The sequence below is a fragment of the Mus caroli genome, unplaced genomic scaffold (genome assembly GCF_978045245.1).
Source record: "Mus caroli unplaced genomic scaffold, Mus_caroli_1 scaffold_2, whole genome shotgun sequence".
NCBI classification, from domain to species: Eukaryota; Metazoa; Chordata; class Mammalia; order Rodentia; family Muridae; genus Mus; species Mus caroli.
Window position 1 is genome coordinate 35872365 of NW_028227257.1, and position 15517 is coordinate 35887881.

Consider the following 15517-nt stretch of genomic DNA (forward strand, 5'->3'; position numbering starts at 1 on the left):
ATGCCCAGCAGGCTCAGTACCAACAGTGGGTCTGCTATGTTGGGGAAAGGGAGGGACAGTTTGCACTGGAACACAGTTGGTGCGGCAGCCCGCTAATAAATTAGGCTTTTCTGTGGTGAGTGGCACGGGTCAGAACTTTCCGGAGAAAAGAAAATAGCAGAGTCAAAAGTTTTAAATCTCAAACTCTCTGCCTCTCTAAAATACACTCGGGTCAGTTTCTAGGCACCTTCCGGGAGGAAGAACAGGACAGACGACTGAAATAAACATTAAAAGCTGCTTGCCAAAGCTTTGCTCATCATGGCAACCTCCGCCCCAACACCTCTCAGTAAGCACGGGAGGTTCAAGTGAACATGGGGTGCACACAGTCGGCTCCCGATGTCCGAGGGCTGGGTGTGCATAGGTTCACACAGCCACGCGTTGTTGGCCAGACTGCGTCTGCACAGAGCATGGGCAACTTTACGCCACTGACCGATTTCTTTAGGGGCCGGTACAGGGGCAGGGCACTGTCCTGACATTGCTGTTCCATCTGGAGAGGCTCTAATGTGCACAGGAGGGGTGCATCAGTGTGCGCAAATACTAAACCAACTCACAAAGGGCCCCGAGAGCTCAGGCTCCTTCCATAGAGAGGCGACCAAGACACAAATGTACAGAACTGTCCAAACTGCCCTTCCCCTCTGCGCCCTTTTCTACTGAGGCGTTTACCCTACAGCCCAGTGCATGTTGGCAAGGCCTCTACCCCATGCTGTATAATTAGCCACTTCTTCATGGTTTATTTCTTTTAATATATTTATTATTTATTTATTTGTATGTGTGGGGGTGTGGGCATGGGGGCACCGTGGCATGCTTGAGGAGGCAGAGGACAGCTTGCAGGCAGTTAGTAGGCTTCCGTTTCTCATCCTGTAGGCTTTGAGGATTGAACTCGGGTTGTCAGGTTGGGTGGCAAGTGCCCTTACCCAGTGATCCATCTCATCAACCCCCACGTTTTTTGTTTTGAGACAGGGTCTTGTTCCATTGACCAGACTGGCCTTGAACTTGTGATTCTCCTGCCTCAGCCTCTCCAGAAGCTGGGATTTATAAGTCTGTACTACTTTTCGAGGATTTAATGATGGGAGGAAAATATTTAAAATATGTAAATGTTTAAGCCGAGATAATGCCTCCTCCCTGTAATTTCTACTTGTTTTGTAAAATGCATATACACACATGCTCCCACACAGATGGATCTTGGAAACATGATGCTTAGGGAAAGAAGCCAGAAGACAGAGGCCACGTAACACATGATTCTGTGCATATGAAGTGCCTAAAACAGACAAATCTATAGAGACAGAAAGCAGAAGTGTGGTTTCTAAGGGTGGGGGTGGGGTGCTGTGGGAAGGGAGTGGGTGATTAGAGCATTCTGAAATCAGATTCTAGTGAGGCCTATGACTCTGATAGACTAAAGCACAAAGGAGTTTAATGTTATATGAATTTTATTCTAGTAAAACTGTCCTTGAAAATGCACATGAGGGCTAGCAAGATGGCTCAGTACATAAAGGACTTGCTGCCAAGACTGTCAATCAGAGTTCAATCCAAGACCCACATGGTGGGTGAGAGAGAAGCACCCCACAAGTTGTCCTCTGACTGTCACACATATGCTGTGCCATGCCTGTGTGGTGTCCATCAATAAATAAGTACAATTTAATTTAAAGAAATGCATTGGAAAATGTGTGGAAAGAAACATAAGCCATTAATGGAGGGGATGTTTTTAGTTCTTGATCTTTAGTGCATCCTACTTTCTAGTTTCTACAATGAGAATGCATTGGTTTTCCCCTTTTACCCAAACACATGCTTCTAGAACATTATGCATTATAGTGCATAACAAGGCCAAGGGGGCAAGCACTGCATGAAGCAAAGCATCCTTGTGGATGGCCTGGGATTCTTCCAACTCTGGCCCCCAAGATGGAGTCATGTGGAATATGTCTTAAACACCATCCCATCACGATACCAAAATACCAGAGGCAGTCAACTAATAAAGAGAAGACAATCATTTTCACAGTCTAGAGGCTGCCAGTCCATTACTATTGGGCAGATTACTATTGGCCTGTGGTACACTGGTATTATGGTGGCAAGAGCATGGTGGAGCTAAACTGCTCACTTTGAAGATAGGAAGCAGAGAAAGTGGAAGGGGTCAGGATGCTACGGTCCCCATTACAATTATACTCCCAGGAACCCAAGATTCTTCCTTCAGGTCCCACCACCTCCCAAAAGTATAGCTCTGGGGCCAAGTCTTTGACACATGGACCAGTGGGGAGATACTCTAGATATAAAGTACATCAGGATGTTTGTCCCAATTGTCCACCCTTCCTTTTCCCTTGGGGTTGGGTGAGGCCCTGTCATTAACCCTACAAATCTTTATTTTATCTTATTTAGGTTTTTTTAATTAGATATTTTCTTTATTTACATTTCAAATGTTATCCCCTTTCCCAGTTTCCCCTCCCAAATCCCCTATCCCCTCACCTTCCCCCTGCTCCCCAACCCACCCACTCCCATTCCTGGCTCTGGCTTTCCCCTATACTGGGGCATAAAACCTTCACAGGACCAACGGCCTCTCCTCCCATTGACCAACTAGGCCATCCTCTGGTACATATGTAGCTAGAGCCATGAGTCACACCATTTGTTTTCTTTGATTGGTGGTTTAGTCCCAGGGAGTTCTGGGGGTACTGGTTAGTTCATATTGTTGTTCCTCCTATGGGGCTGCAAACCCCTTTAGCTCCTTGGGTACTTTCTCTTGGTCCTTCATTGAGGACCCTGTGTTTCATCCAATAGATGGCTGTGAACATCCACTTCTGTATTTGTCAGGCACTGGCAGACCCTCTCAGGAGACAGCTATATCAGGCTCCTGTCAGCAAGCACTTGTTGGCATCCACAATAGTGTCTGGGTTTGGTAACTGTGTATGGGATGGATCCTCAGATGGGGCAGGTCCTTCTTAGAAGGGGGAACAAAATACCCATGGGAGGAGATACAGAAACAAAGTATGAAGCAGAGACTGAAGGAAAGGCCATCCAGAGGCTGTTGGGGTTTTTAGGTACAACTCCCTATACAGAGAAACGTCTTTTACTGTGGTACTGCCTCTCCACAGCTATCCCCTCCCCCACCCCCAGCTCCCGGCAGCTACATGATGAATTTCTGTCAAAGTTGTGGCTTTTCTAGAAATCCATATAAATGGAATAACACAGTGTGTAGCCTTTTGAGATTGGTTTTTTAAATTTAGCATAATTCATCTGATGCTAATCTCCTATACAGGCTTTTTAAACCCCAAAGGGTTTGACTCTGTTGTTGGTGCCCTTTCCTGTGGGCATCTGCTCTTCCAAGGAAGTTCAACAGTTTCTCCTAATGATGCTTGCTCTGCTGAGGGACTGTATGGCTACAGGGGCAGGACCCGCCTTTAGAGGTAGGAGAAGGAACCGTGCAGTCAACAACCAGAGGGAAACCGAATACGTGATTGGTGGGGAAACAGTGTCCTTGTCATCTGGATAGGTCAGCTCCGAGACAGGCACCCCACTAGAGCCAAAGCCCATTTTCTCTTTACTATCCTGTATTGACACCCTTCTATTCCTGCCTCACACCCTTGTCAGTGATTCCTGAGACCTCTCCTGTCTTAGTGTTCTTTCTCTGTTGCTGTCATACAGCACCTTTCTCTGTTGCTGTGATACAGTACCTTTCTCTGTTGCTATGATACAGTATCTTTCTCTGTTGCTGTGATACAGTATCTTTCTGTTGCTGTGATACAGTATCTTTCTCTGTTGCTCTGATACAGTATCTTTCTCTGTTGCTGTGATACAAAATCTTTCTCTGTTGCTGTGATACAGTATCTTGACAAAGGCAACTGAGGAGAAAAGGGGTTTGTTTGGTTCACAGGCCCAGGTTATAGTCTATCTGGAAAGGTTTGTCATAGCAGCAAGAGCTTGAGATGGTTGTATTGCTTGCACACACACACACACACACACACACACACACACACACACACAGACATGCACACCATCAAGGAGAGAGCAATGTATGCAATCCACTCCCTTTCTCCACTTACGTAGTCTAGTATCCCAGCCAGTGGGCAGGTCTTCCATCTCCATGAACGCAATCAAGAAAATCCCCTATAGGCACTCCTAACAGCCCATTTCCTAGTGAGTCTAGCTTCTGTCAAGTTGACAATTAAAAGTAACCCTCATACCTCTCCTCTTCCACCCAAAATATTCAAATTTAGTGTCCGAGTCTGCTTCTAAGACTCATTTACTTTTATTTTAACAACAAGAAGAAAAGTAGAACTGAAAAAAACAAATAACCAAGTTTTGCTGAATTCCTTTCATCATTAGACACAGTGATACAGCTCTAAATCAAGATCTTCCAGACATGAGGATGGAGTTCAATGGTGGAGTATTTGCCTAACATGTATGAGGCCTTGGTTTGAGGCTCATCAAGAAAATTGATTTTCTTGGTTAAAATTCCAAAGTATAGGGCTCAAGAGACAGCTTAGCAGTTAAGAGCACTGATTTCGCTTCCAGGGAACCAAGTTCAATTCCTAGCAACCACATGGCAGTTCACAGCTATCTAACAGTAGTCCTAGGGGTTCCAGTGACCTCCCTGGCCACTTTGGGTACTAGGCATGTTTGTGGTACACATAATTACATGCAAGCAAAACACTCAGATGTATAAAAGTAAAATTAAAATATTCAAAGTGTAACATGGAAGGGAAAAATTATCTTTGGGTTTAAAGTCTAGTTTTAAATGATAGACGGTGTGAATTCCCACTGTAAAAGTCGAAAGAACTCTATTTTCTTCCTCAATTCACATTTTATTGGTTTTATTGATACTTCCAATTTGTTTAAGTTTTATAACATTTAGATTCTTCCCACAAGCATAATCCCCATTGTATATATTTCAGAGCTTATCATCAATTCAGTGCCAGAATCTTTGAGGTCATAGTTTTGTCATCTCAAATTCTTTGGTGCTCCCCCGAGTTGTCCTGTATCAGTCAGCAGAGGCAGGGCTGTGCTGCTAGAACCATCTCAAAAGTCTCCGTGACTTAGCCAGCAAAGGCTGACACCTCTCTCATGCCTCATGTCCAGTACATGTCATCAGGAGAACTAACCCCATAATCACTCTGTGACTCAAGGGGAGGCATGTTCCCTCTCCATGCATACATTCCCATGATAATCACGACAGGAAGGAGCCAGGGCAAAGCCTCTCATTGTCCAGAGCATGTCACATGACCTCTCAACTCTAAAGCGGGTAGGTCTCTTCAGGAAGGAAATGGAAAGGCATAAAGATCACCAAAAACAGCAACAGTAATTAAGGCCTTTCTTTTTTCCCCCAGAATGCCTCATTGATGCTGTACTTCCTGTAGTCATAACGTGGGGATATGCCGACTACAGTCTCTAGTCTTCCTTTGTTTTCCCTAAGGATAGAGCAGGAGTTACACAGCTCTGCCTTCTTCATAACCTACTTTTGGACTAATTTTCTGGTGGTAGTCATTTGGAAGACAGAAGCCCATTGGCTCCAAAGGAAAAGAAAAGGTGGTTTTCTCACATGGTCTATTCCACTTCCCCTAACACTGTTGAAATCCATCCCTTGGGCCCATAGTGTCTAGAATCATAGTGGTGGTAGCGAGGTAAGAAACCTGTAGGATACGAAGTTGTCAAAACTAGAGAGCCTGCACAGAGGGGTCCTGTATACTAACAGCAAGAGCGGCTCGTCCCTGTAGAACATGATTTGTAAAACATCGGAGTGACCACTGTCTGCCCCAAACCTTACCCAAGACAAGGAATTTCCTCCATCATCCATTCATTACCTTGTACTGATTTTTTCTTGTCTTCTTTCTAGAAAAAAATTAATGACTTAATTTCCCCAGTAAAATGATTGGCCTCTAGTCTTCACTTCTGTTAGAATCTTACCTTTGTCGTCATAACCACTTCCTCCCGTCACAGGCAAAAAAGTGATTCCCATCCAGTTGACTTACACACCTGACTGTGTGACTTGCCTTGGCCAATGATATGGGTCGGTCACAACAGCACACTTGTCCTGAAGATTTTCCCACATTAATGTCCACTCTCTTGTGACCCTGAGGACACCCAGAGAAGAGCTACTGTCTTAAGTAATCATTATCCCATCTTCTTGGGCCCCTGAATCTCAGGTGAGTTTGAGCTTACCCTAACCCTCAGCAAGGACCAAAAGCCAGTAGGCTGCTGCAACCACCCAGCCGCCCATATGGCCCTGTGTGTCAGTCAGCGCTCCACTCCACAAGAATAAAGGCTTGCAGTTTATGACCAGTGGTGTTTGCAGCAGTTTGCTCTGCAGCAATTGTCACCTTCCTTCTAGTCTCTAATGACTGACCCTACCCAGCCAAAGTCCAAACACTCCTTTACCTGAAGAGCCCAGAGCAGGTAAAAGAATATTCTTTTCAGAGCTAGTCAGATATGGGTGTGAGTTCTGCCTCTGCTGAGCACCACCTCATCCTGGGAGAGCTTCACTAAGCCTCAGCTTCCTCCATAAAACAAGGGCAAGATGCATCCATCGTGGGTCAGTGCAAATAGCCTATGTCAATTGCACGGTTCGGTGAGAATGGAGTAAAACAATACTGTCTCTGGTCTCCTTGGAGCTCTGGTCTCCTTGGAGAGGGCTTGGTCCTCTCGTGGCCCTCAGAAAAGAATGAACATCTGTGTGCTAGCAGAGAACCCAGAGAGCAATTTATTCTATCCAGGGGAGATCTTCTCTGGCCTATGAGTCCAGGTCACCACTCGAGTCTTTGGCCCTCCACACTCTTAATGTGTGGGAAGAAAAGATAGTAGATGAACATCAGGCATATTCCAATGTTAACTGTGGCTTTGTGGACTCACATGGCTCCTCCTGACCTTGGTCTCAAAGGTGTATTAAGGACACACCCAAAGTGGCTTACCTTCAAGTCCTTAGCCCAGCCAATGGAATCTCTCAACAGGGTGGTGAGTCTGTGATTTGGGAAGGGTATTGTCTGAGAGCTTCGGCCAGCGTCTGAAGAAGTAGTGAGATATCTTCAAGGTAGGAAGCTTTCCCCCTCCTCTTGGCCTTGGATCTGGAATGTGAGTTTGGCCAGGGATCAATGATTTTGATTAGAATTTATCAAGTGTCTAAGGTTCAAAGCACGGTTAGGGCTGAGGTCAGAGTTTCTGGCTTCCTGGAGCTGCTTAGCAATGAGGGATGGATGAGAGGCCAGAAAGGGTTTAGTTTGAACCCTTACCCACTAAATAATCCTAAGACAAAAGTCCTATGGGGGTGGAAATGTAAGGGGTACCCCAGAGCAGGAACATAACCAAAGGGAAAGCAACCAATAAAGAGGCCTTCACCACTATTTACCAGTGTGGACAGGAAAAGCTTACCCCTTGGGGGCAATTCTGGCAGCCAGAGGAGAGCCATCAGGTAATGTGACCCCACCCTGGGAAATGCACACACACTCACCACTCACTGGTGGGTGGCTGATCCCAGAAACTGAGCTGCTCACTAAAAAAAGACATGTCACTGGAAAAGCAATGGCTAGCCACTGCCAGGAAATAAGGGGCAAGGGACACAGCAGGTACCAGAAGCACCTGCCTCAGGTGTGGTATGGAGACAATGGGACTTAACTTTGGAATAGAATCCATCCTTTGCCACAAGTTACATTATCTTTGTAAGGCCTCCCCTCGGCCCAGCTGGGTGTCAGCAAGATGGCTATGAATGTGTCTATTCATGGTCTAGGAAGACGGAGACTCCCGGGACATGCTCAAAGCTCTATTCGGGGTGGTCCTGACAGCCAAAATATTATAATGTAGAACACTAAGTGTATCTTGTCACTCCAAAGAAGTGACATTTTGAGCTTAGCATTAGAAGGGAGGTCCCACTTGAATAAGCTGAGGATGGGAAAGGGAGAAGGGGAGGGAAAGGGAGAGAGTAAAGGGGAGGGGCAGAGTGGGCCATAGCTGGTGGTGGTGGGGGCACAACCCAGCTGACTCACTCAAGGTCATTCTAAAGCCAAAGCTGTGCCTGCTGCCTGCAAAGCTCCCTTTGTGGTAGGAGCTTGTTTGGTGATTTGAAGATGCTTTTAGGGACACTAGGGCAGCCTTCATGGGGACAGACAGAATTTTGAATGAATGAGGATGTCTATAGTGATTTAAAGGGAAAGAGGTGAGTCTGAGAGTATCAGCTGACTGAGAGGAAACTCTGTGACAGAGGGAAGAACCTGTGCAAAGGCCCTGGGGTCTGAGTGCAGCTGATGAGTCCAAGAGAAGGAATGAGGAAGGCACAGAGACAACTAGAAACTGGTTGGGATAGGCCTGGTGGTAGTTGTTATCACAGCAAATCTAGCCTATACTAACTATTGAAGGCAAACAGATCTGAGGAAGTGCACTGTATTAGTGGGTGCCTGTCATCAAAACAAACACTCCCCCCCCAAAATTAACAAACCATGAAGCAGCACATAGTTCATTGCTGTAGGGCTCAGCATCTCCTTTGCTAATTAAAATGCCTTTATGTCTATTTTGGAGCTGTCTTTAAAACAGAGCTAGGAGACAGCCCAGAAAGCAAATGCAGACATCTCAAATGACTTGTCCATGGTCCTGGCCCTGCTTAGTGGCATTATGTGCTCCTGCACTGCCCTGTATCTGGTGGCAGGGGCCTTTAGTCTGGTCCAAGCCATTCCAGGCACTGGCCAGGCCCCATAACACAGCAGCTACATTTCCTTCCATGAGAGCTGTTCTTGAAATAAGGCAGGCTTGGCAGAGATGTACATCCATGGTCCAAAGAAACCACCACTCTTCTGTTTTTTCAAAGTGACCTTGGCCTTGGGAAAGGAAAAGAATTAGAGGCGAGTGAAAATGAGATCCCCAAATCCAAGGCCAGAGAGGTCAAAGGCAGCTTCACCTCTGCTTGGAAAGACAGAGCTGATGGGCAGTCAGGCACGCGAGGCTCCTCAGAACAGTGAGTTCAAGGGCCCTGTTCGGCACAGTCCTGGAAGGGGAGGCTATGTATACTGAAGGTGGGGATGTCTTTTACTGTTTTCTTTTTTCTGAGTTACATAAATGTCCAGATAATGTAGGATCTGGTGGAGTTCAGAAAGTGGAAATGCCCTTTATTCCTACCAGATAACAACTGTTGACAATTGTTTCTTTGCTATTTTCTGTACATGTATCTGTCATAAGATAGTCAGAATACACAAGACCCACCCACCATCCATCCACCCACCCATCCACCCATTCATCCATCCATCCATCCATCCATCCATCCATCCATCCATCCATCCACCTATCCACCCATCCATCCATTCACCCACCCACCCTCCCATCCATCCATCTACCCACCCATCCACCCATCCACCATCCATCCATCTTCTATATTGTTTGTACCATTGAATCTTTCGAACACCTCCATTGTCCTCCACAGCCAGCGTGTCCTATCTTCCTGTTTGATTCCCACAGTACTGAAAAAACAGGAACTTCTGTGGATAAGCAGTTCATTCTCCAGGGACTCCATCACCGTCTTAATCTGAGAGTCTGTGACTACTTACACCCTCAGCAAGGTCTGAGGTGGTGAGCGACATTAGTCCCTCGCCTGAGGTTCCAGCCATTTTCTCCCTCACCTGTGACCTAGCTGTATGGTATTCTGCCCCAGCTGTACAAGGTCTTGGGAAGTGCGAGAGTACCTTGAGTGTTGAGGGTTAATAGAAATAGTGAAACCATCTAGGCAGCTATGAGGGGAGTCATCACTTATGCCAGGGTCACTTACCCTCCTACAAGCAACCCTGCACCCATACTTCTGGAAGCCAGTTCAGGACACTCATTAGCTGTCCAGGATGGACTTGGCGTGTGGCTTTGGCTACTTTAGGTGTGTTGCAGTGTAACATTGCTCTGTCATTGATGACCTGCCCAAGGGAGTAGACAGTGCTCGTGTCTCCTAGGAAGAGTTCCAGCAACAACCCCAAGAACCCAGTGTCGAAAGACAGCAGGACTCACTCCTACTATGTGGCCATCCTGCCTGCTGCTCTGTTCTCATCCTAGGATAGAGCTGACATGGCATCCTGATTTGAGAATTCACAGATGGTGTAGTGGGACGAAAGCTGTGGTTCACAAGTACCCCATCACAATCGCTAACAAATTATTTACAGGATATAGCTTTAATCCCAACACTTTTGGCCTTTAATTCCAGCACTCAGGAGGCAGAGACAGGCAGATCTCTGTGAGTTTGAGGCTAGCCTGATCTACAGAGCTAGTTCCAGGACAGCCAAGACTACACAGAGAAATCCTGTCTCAAAAAAACTAAATAACCTGATAAAGCTGTCTCCCGAGAGGCTCTGCCAGTACCTGACAAATACAGAAGTGGATGTTCACAGCCTACCATTGGACTGAGCACAGGGTCTCCAATGATGGAGCTAGAGAAAGTACCCAAGGAGCTGAAGGGGTTTGCAGCCCCATAGGAGGAACAACAATATGAACTAACCAGTACCCCCCAGAGCTCCTTTGATTGGTGGACTAAACCACCAATCAAAAAAAAAAAAACCCAAATGGTGGGACTCATGGCTCTAGCTGCATATGTAGCAGAGGATGACCTTGTTGGACATCAATGGGAGGAGAGGCCCTTGGTCCTGTGAAGGTTCTATGCCCCAGTATAGGGGAATGCCAGGACAGGGAAGTGGGAGTGGGTGGGTTGGTGTGTAGGAGGAGGGGGGTAAGATAGGGGGTTTTCGGAGGGGAAACGAGGAAAGGGGATAACATTTGAAATGTAAATAAAGAAAATATCTAATAAATAAAACAGAACCAAAAACCCCAACAGCGAAAACCTTAAAACATATCGGCATTTTCTGCTGTTTCAAGGAGGGATTCTTGTTCCTAGGATACTTAATGACTTGCTTCTAAAAAGTAGAATATGAAATCAGGCATGGGATGTAGCATGAGTCAGAGACTAGGTCACAGGAAGCAGGGTGACATTCTGTCTCTGTGTTCTCTTTCTGTCTACCTCTCACCCCACCCCACCCCACCCCAGCCCCAGCCCCAGCCCCAGCCCCAGCAGTCCCGTGAGTAAATGAGGCCTTCAGCCAGCAGCCTCGTGCAGCAGACTCTCTGGGAGTGGATCCTCCATCCTAGTCCTAGAAGAAGCTATGGCAGAGATGCATCAGGAAAGTGGCACACTGATACAGTGAAAAACACACACATAAATTGTGTATGTGTGTGCACATGCGAGTGCTCACATGTATTGTAAATACTGCAGAGATGCATCAGGAAAGTGGCACACTAATACAGTGACCAGAGTTTGAATCCCTAGCACCCAGATCAAACAAAATCTGGGTCTGGTGGCACATGTCTAGAGACAAGCAGATTCCTGATACTGGATGGCCAGCTAGTCTTGCCTAATTGGTGTGTTCCAAGTTCATTGATAGACCTTATCTCAAAATATAAGCTGGAAAAAAAATCAGAGAGACAACTAGGTCAACTTCTGGTATTAATCAGCAACCCTTCCCCAACACCTGTATACATCAGACGCATACACATATGTGTGTGTATATCACACACATGCACATGCAAACACACATACATACTGATACACACACACATATACACACATACATACTGATACACACACACACTAAATAAATTAAGGACACAAGTAACAACTTGGAGGTTGTCTGTAGGTAGCATGGGTAGCCTTTATCTGAGGTAGAGCTGCCAGGCCAGAGGTATCTACAGGAAACAGGAGCACCACTCCTTCAGGCAGGTGGAGCTCTGGCGGGCCTCACACTCCGTAGCTCCACAGCAGCAGATGATCCACCTCTGGAACTCTGCTTCATTCTTGTGCATCAGAAGAAACTGTCCCAGCAGGACATAGGCCTGGGAAGAGGGGCAGGAGGGCGGAAGACAGGGTTGTCAGAATGGCACCATCCCTACTCAGGGGACAGCCAAAGGTTAGGGTGTGGGTCAGACAGGAGGGAGACGGCCAGTCCATGACACGGCCCAGGGGAAAGGTGAGGTCAGGTTAATCACAGGTCTCTCTCAGAGGCCAGTCCCTCTGGTCTAGGGACTGTCATCTTGCAGTGACAATTAGGCCTTGTCCTCAAACTTGAAGACATTTCCTGGGATCTTATGAAAGGGAACTTCCTGACTCAGTGTCTCAAATTCGGGTAGAGCTCAAGAATCCCCATTTCTAGTGGGCTTCCAGCATGTGTTGAGGGGGACAGGGGATGGGTGACTAGCGTACCCTGAACTCCTTTTAGGTCTGCTATTTAATGTTTCCTTTTCCTTTTCCCTTTGGTGGTAGTGGTGGTGTGTATATGTGCACACTGTGGACTAAACCCAGCGCCTTGCACATGCTAGGCAAGCACTCTATCCCTGAGCTACATCTGCAGTCCAAGACGTTCCTTCTCCAAATTATGCACAAAGCTAAACTAGAGCGTAGCACCTTGGCCCACTGCTCTCTCAGCACTACTAGCATGGTGGCTGATTCTGCATCACGGGGACTGTCCTATCCACTGCAGGACATTTAAAAACATTTCTGTCTTCAATCCCTGGATGATGCCAGTACCAGTTTCCCAGAAAGAAGCCATTGTGAGGATCTCACCTGAGAACCACGGCAGGTGTGGCTGGCAGGCGAAGGACATGTTAGCATCCATTTACAAACTACCTATGTGTTCTCAGTAACTCAGCAGAAAGGAGAATTCACAAAACCCACAGCCCAGCACTGCCCTGCCCTGGGCTGTCCACTTGTACAGGAGTGTGTCTTAAATGGGAAGACAAGGGAAGACACCTATGCCTCGGAGAGTTGTGCCCGTGGGAACAGCACAGACAGACATAAATCCTGCTAAACCTTGGCCCTTGTTTTCCAGCCTCAGACTGAAACTGCATCACTGCCCACCCCCACCTCTACCCCCACCCCACCTCCACTCCCTTTCTGAATGAGCGTTTCAGCTCTCAGACAGAGCAGCAAGCTACCAATTTCCTTGTCTTTCCAGTCAGTAGACAGCCAAGGTGGAGCCTCTAATTGTGTGAAAATAAATAATAAACAAATCTCCTCTAATAATTATATATAATCTCCTGTCCTGTTTCTCTGGAAACTCCTGATAATAATGTTCCCAAGGATGTCTGTGTGCTAAAAAAAAAAATGAACAAAGTAATGGCACGGATGTACGGAAACGTCACTGCAGATGCCGTTACTTTGAACAATTAATTTACAAAAAAAAAAAAAAATTAGAGACTAGAGAGATGGCTCAGTGAATAAGAACATTTTCTGTGCCCTCACAAGAACCTGAGTTTAAGTCCCCAGTATCCACATAAAAAGTTGGCTGTGGTCATGCATGTACCCCTAACGCCAGCATTGTGGGATCAGAGCTCGCTGGAGCTTGCTGGCCAACTGCCTACCTACAGATCCAGTGAAGACTGTTTCAAGAAAGTAGGACAGGATGATAGAGCATGGCGCTGACATTGCACTCCAGCCACTGTGTGTGCACTTATGTGCATAGAACACACACATACACACGCACAACGAAAATATGTAAACCCCATTGAAGGGCATATATATTAAGTGCCTCTCGATTCCGGGTTCTATAGAAATTTTGCTGTTTTGAGTTTTCTGTCTGCTCCTCCACAGATCTCACAACATCAGGCTGTTATGATCAAGAAGACAACAGGACCATGAAGGCATACATGGCAGAGGCTAGATTTCAGGTCACAGTGTACATGTGCCTCTGGGGGCATGGTTTAGGGGCTCTCTAGCCTGGTGTATATCTATATCTATGTCTATGTCTATGTCTATGTCTATGTCTATGTCTATGTCTATGTCTATGTCTATGTCTATGTCTATGTCTATGTCTATGTCTATATCTCTAAGCTGAACCCTAGTCACAAAAGGTGCTGCAGCATTGGAGTTTGTAGGTTTTATTTTATTTATTTGTTGTGGAGCAGGATAAACCCAGGGCTTTGCACAAACTAAGCAAGGGCTCTACCACAGAGCTATCACACACACACACACACACACACACACACACACACACACACACCTCAGGGCTTATTTTTAGATATTGTCTAGTTGTTGAAAGGAGAAAGAAGCTATGTACTTGTAGTGATTTTACTTGTAGTGTACAACTGTATTAAAAAATAAAAACAAAATCCAGTGTCTAACATGATCTCATTTGTAATCAACGCCCTCCTATTTTCACTGGTGAATTTTGCGGAGATGGTTTTAAATCAGGCTTTGAAAGCATCGTTATCCACTGAGTGTTCCCTGAGGCCAGAGTGACAGTTGTGGAGGAGCTCAGGTGAGGACAGCAGGAAAACCCAGAGCTTCACGGGAGAAGAGACACCAATGATTTCAGTAAGCAGTTGCAGGGCTTGGGGATTTAGCTCGGTAGTAGAGTTCTCTTCTAGAAAGCACAAAGTTTTTGATTTGGTCCTCAACACCAGGAGGAAAAATTGACACATAGCAAGTGATACTTCCAAGCACTTTGGCAGAGCACTCAATGCTGTAGACACCTGAGATATATTCATTCAATCCATCTGATTCTCATGGATGCCTTGCCCACCCCATTCTTTAGAATCTAGAGTTGAAATGGTGTCCCAAACAAGGGACATTGGAGAGGTTGGCACTCCTACCTCTGCCCACCCTGCTTGTCCATATTCTAGCCATCTGTAGTCTGGTCTGGAGGTGAAGGAATCCTCTGCCTGTTTCTGAGGCTGGCCACGGCATCAGCTGGTGTGGTAATCAGAGCCTCTGCAGCCCTCACAGCAGAACAACTAGGAAGCCCAAGAATGCATGGCAGGCAGGACACAGACAAGCTTTCCAGGAACGTGGCAGGGAGATGGGTCTCTGAGCCAAGATGCAATCTGACCCTCCATCCTTCTGGGCTTTCCCTGGAGTCCCACACTGGCATCTTCCAGAGAGCACAGAGATGGCCTGCCTTCTTACTTTACCCTCGAGGGCTTTACATTGCTCCCGGAGGGGAGGGGGGTTCATGGCTTTCATCTTGGCCTTGCCCAATGCTGTCTTAGTTTCCTCACTAAGTCCAGAAAATGAATCCCTAATCAGAAACCCTGAGGCCAGGGGGGTAGTAGAGAAACACCCCAAGCAGGAGTTTCTACTCATTACCCTGGCCAGTGGCCATGCCAAAGCCTGAGATGTACATTTCTTCCTGTAGTAACAGATGGTGGCTTAAGGGCAGACTTGTCCCAACTCCAAGTCCACACAGGGAAACTCTGCCAGGGTCGTCTTCAAGTTGAATGAACTAGTCTCTCATGACCAGTGTCCTTCTTAAACTGCAGCAATTTGAATCTGCACCAGGGGCTGATCCACCTAGTTGCCTGGGGCTCTGCCTGGGGAAAGCAGCTATGGACTCCTTTCAATACTCTACTGCCATTGACTTAGTACATTTACTTACACTTGACCCTAGCCAAAAGGCTGGGAAGTGAAACGCAGTAACATGGTTAAACAAAATGTCATTCGGCATTGGGCCCTTCCAACTAGGTAGATGGCCCTAGTCTGCACTTTGTAAAATGTTAAACT

At 46.5% G+C, this 15517-nt stretch overlaps 1 protein-coding gene across 4 annotated transcripts in view; it reads right to left on the reverse strand.

Moving 5' to 3' along the window:
* Positions 1-11650: 11650 nt before the first annotated feature.
* The window catches only part of Banf2 (BANF family member 2), a 38391-nt gene continuing 34524 nt past the window's right edge, over positions 11651-15517 (reverse strand). For all 4 annotated transcript variants that reach the window (XM_021156258.3, XM_021156257.2, XM_021156254.2 and 1 more), the window contains one exon: positions 11651-11856. In XM_021156258.3, the coding sequence (XP_021011917.1) occupies positions 11710-11856 (147 nt within the window). In that variant the 3' untranslated portion in view covers positions 11651-11709. The remainder of the gene's footprint in view (positions 11857-15517) is intronic.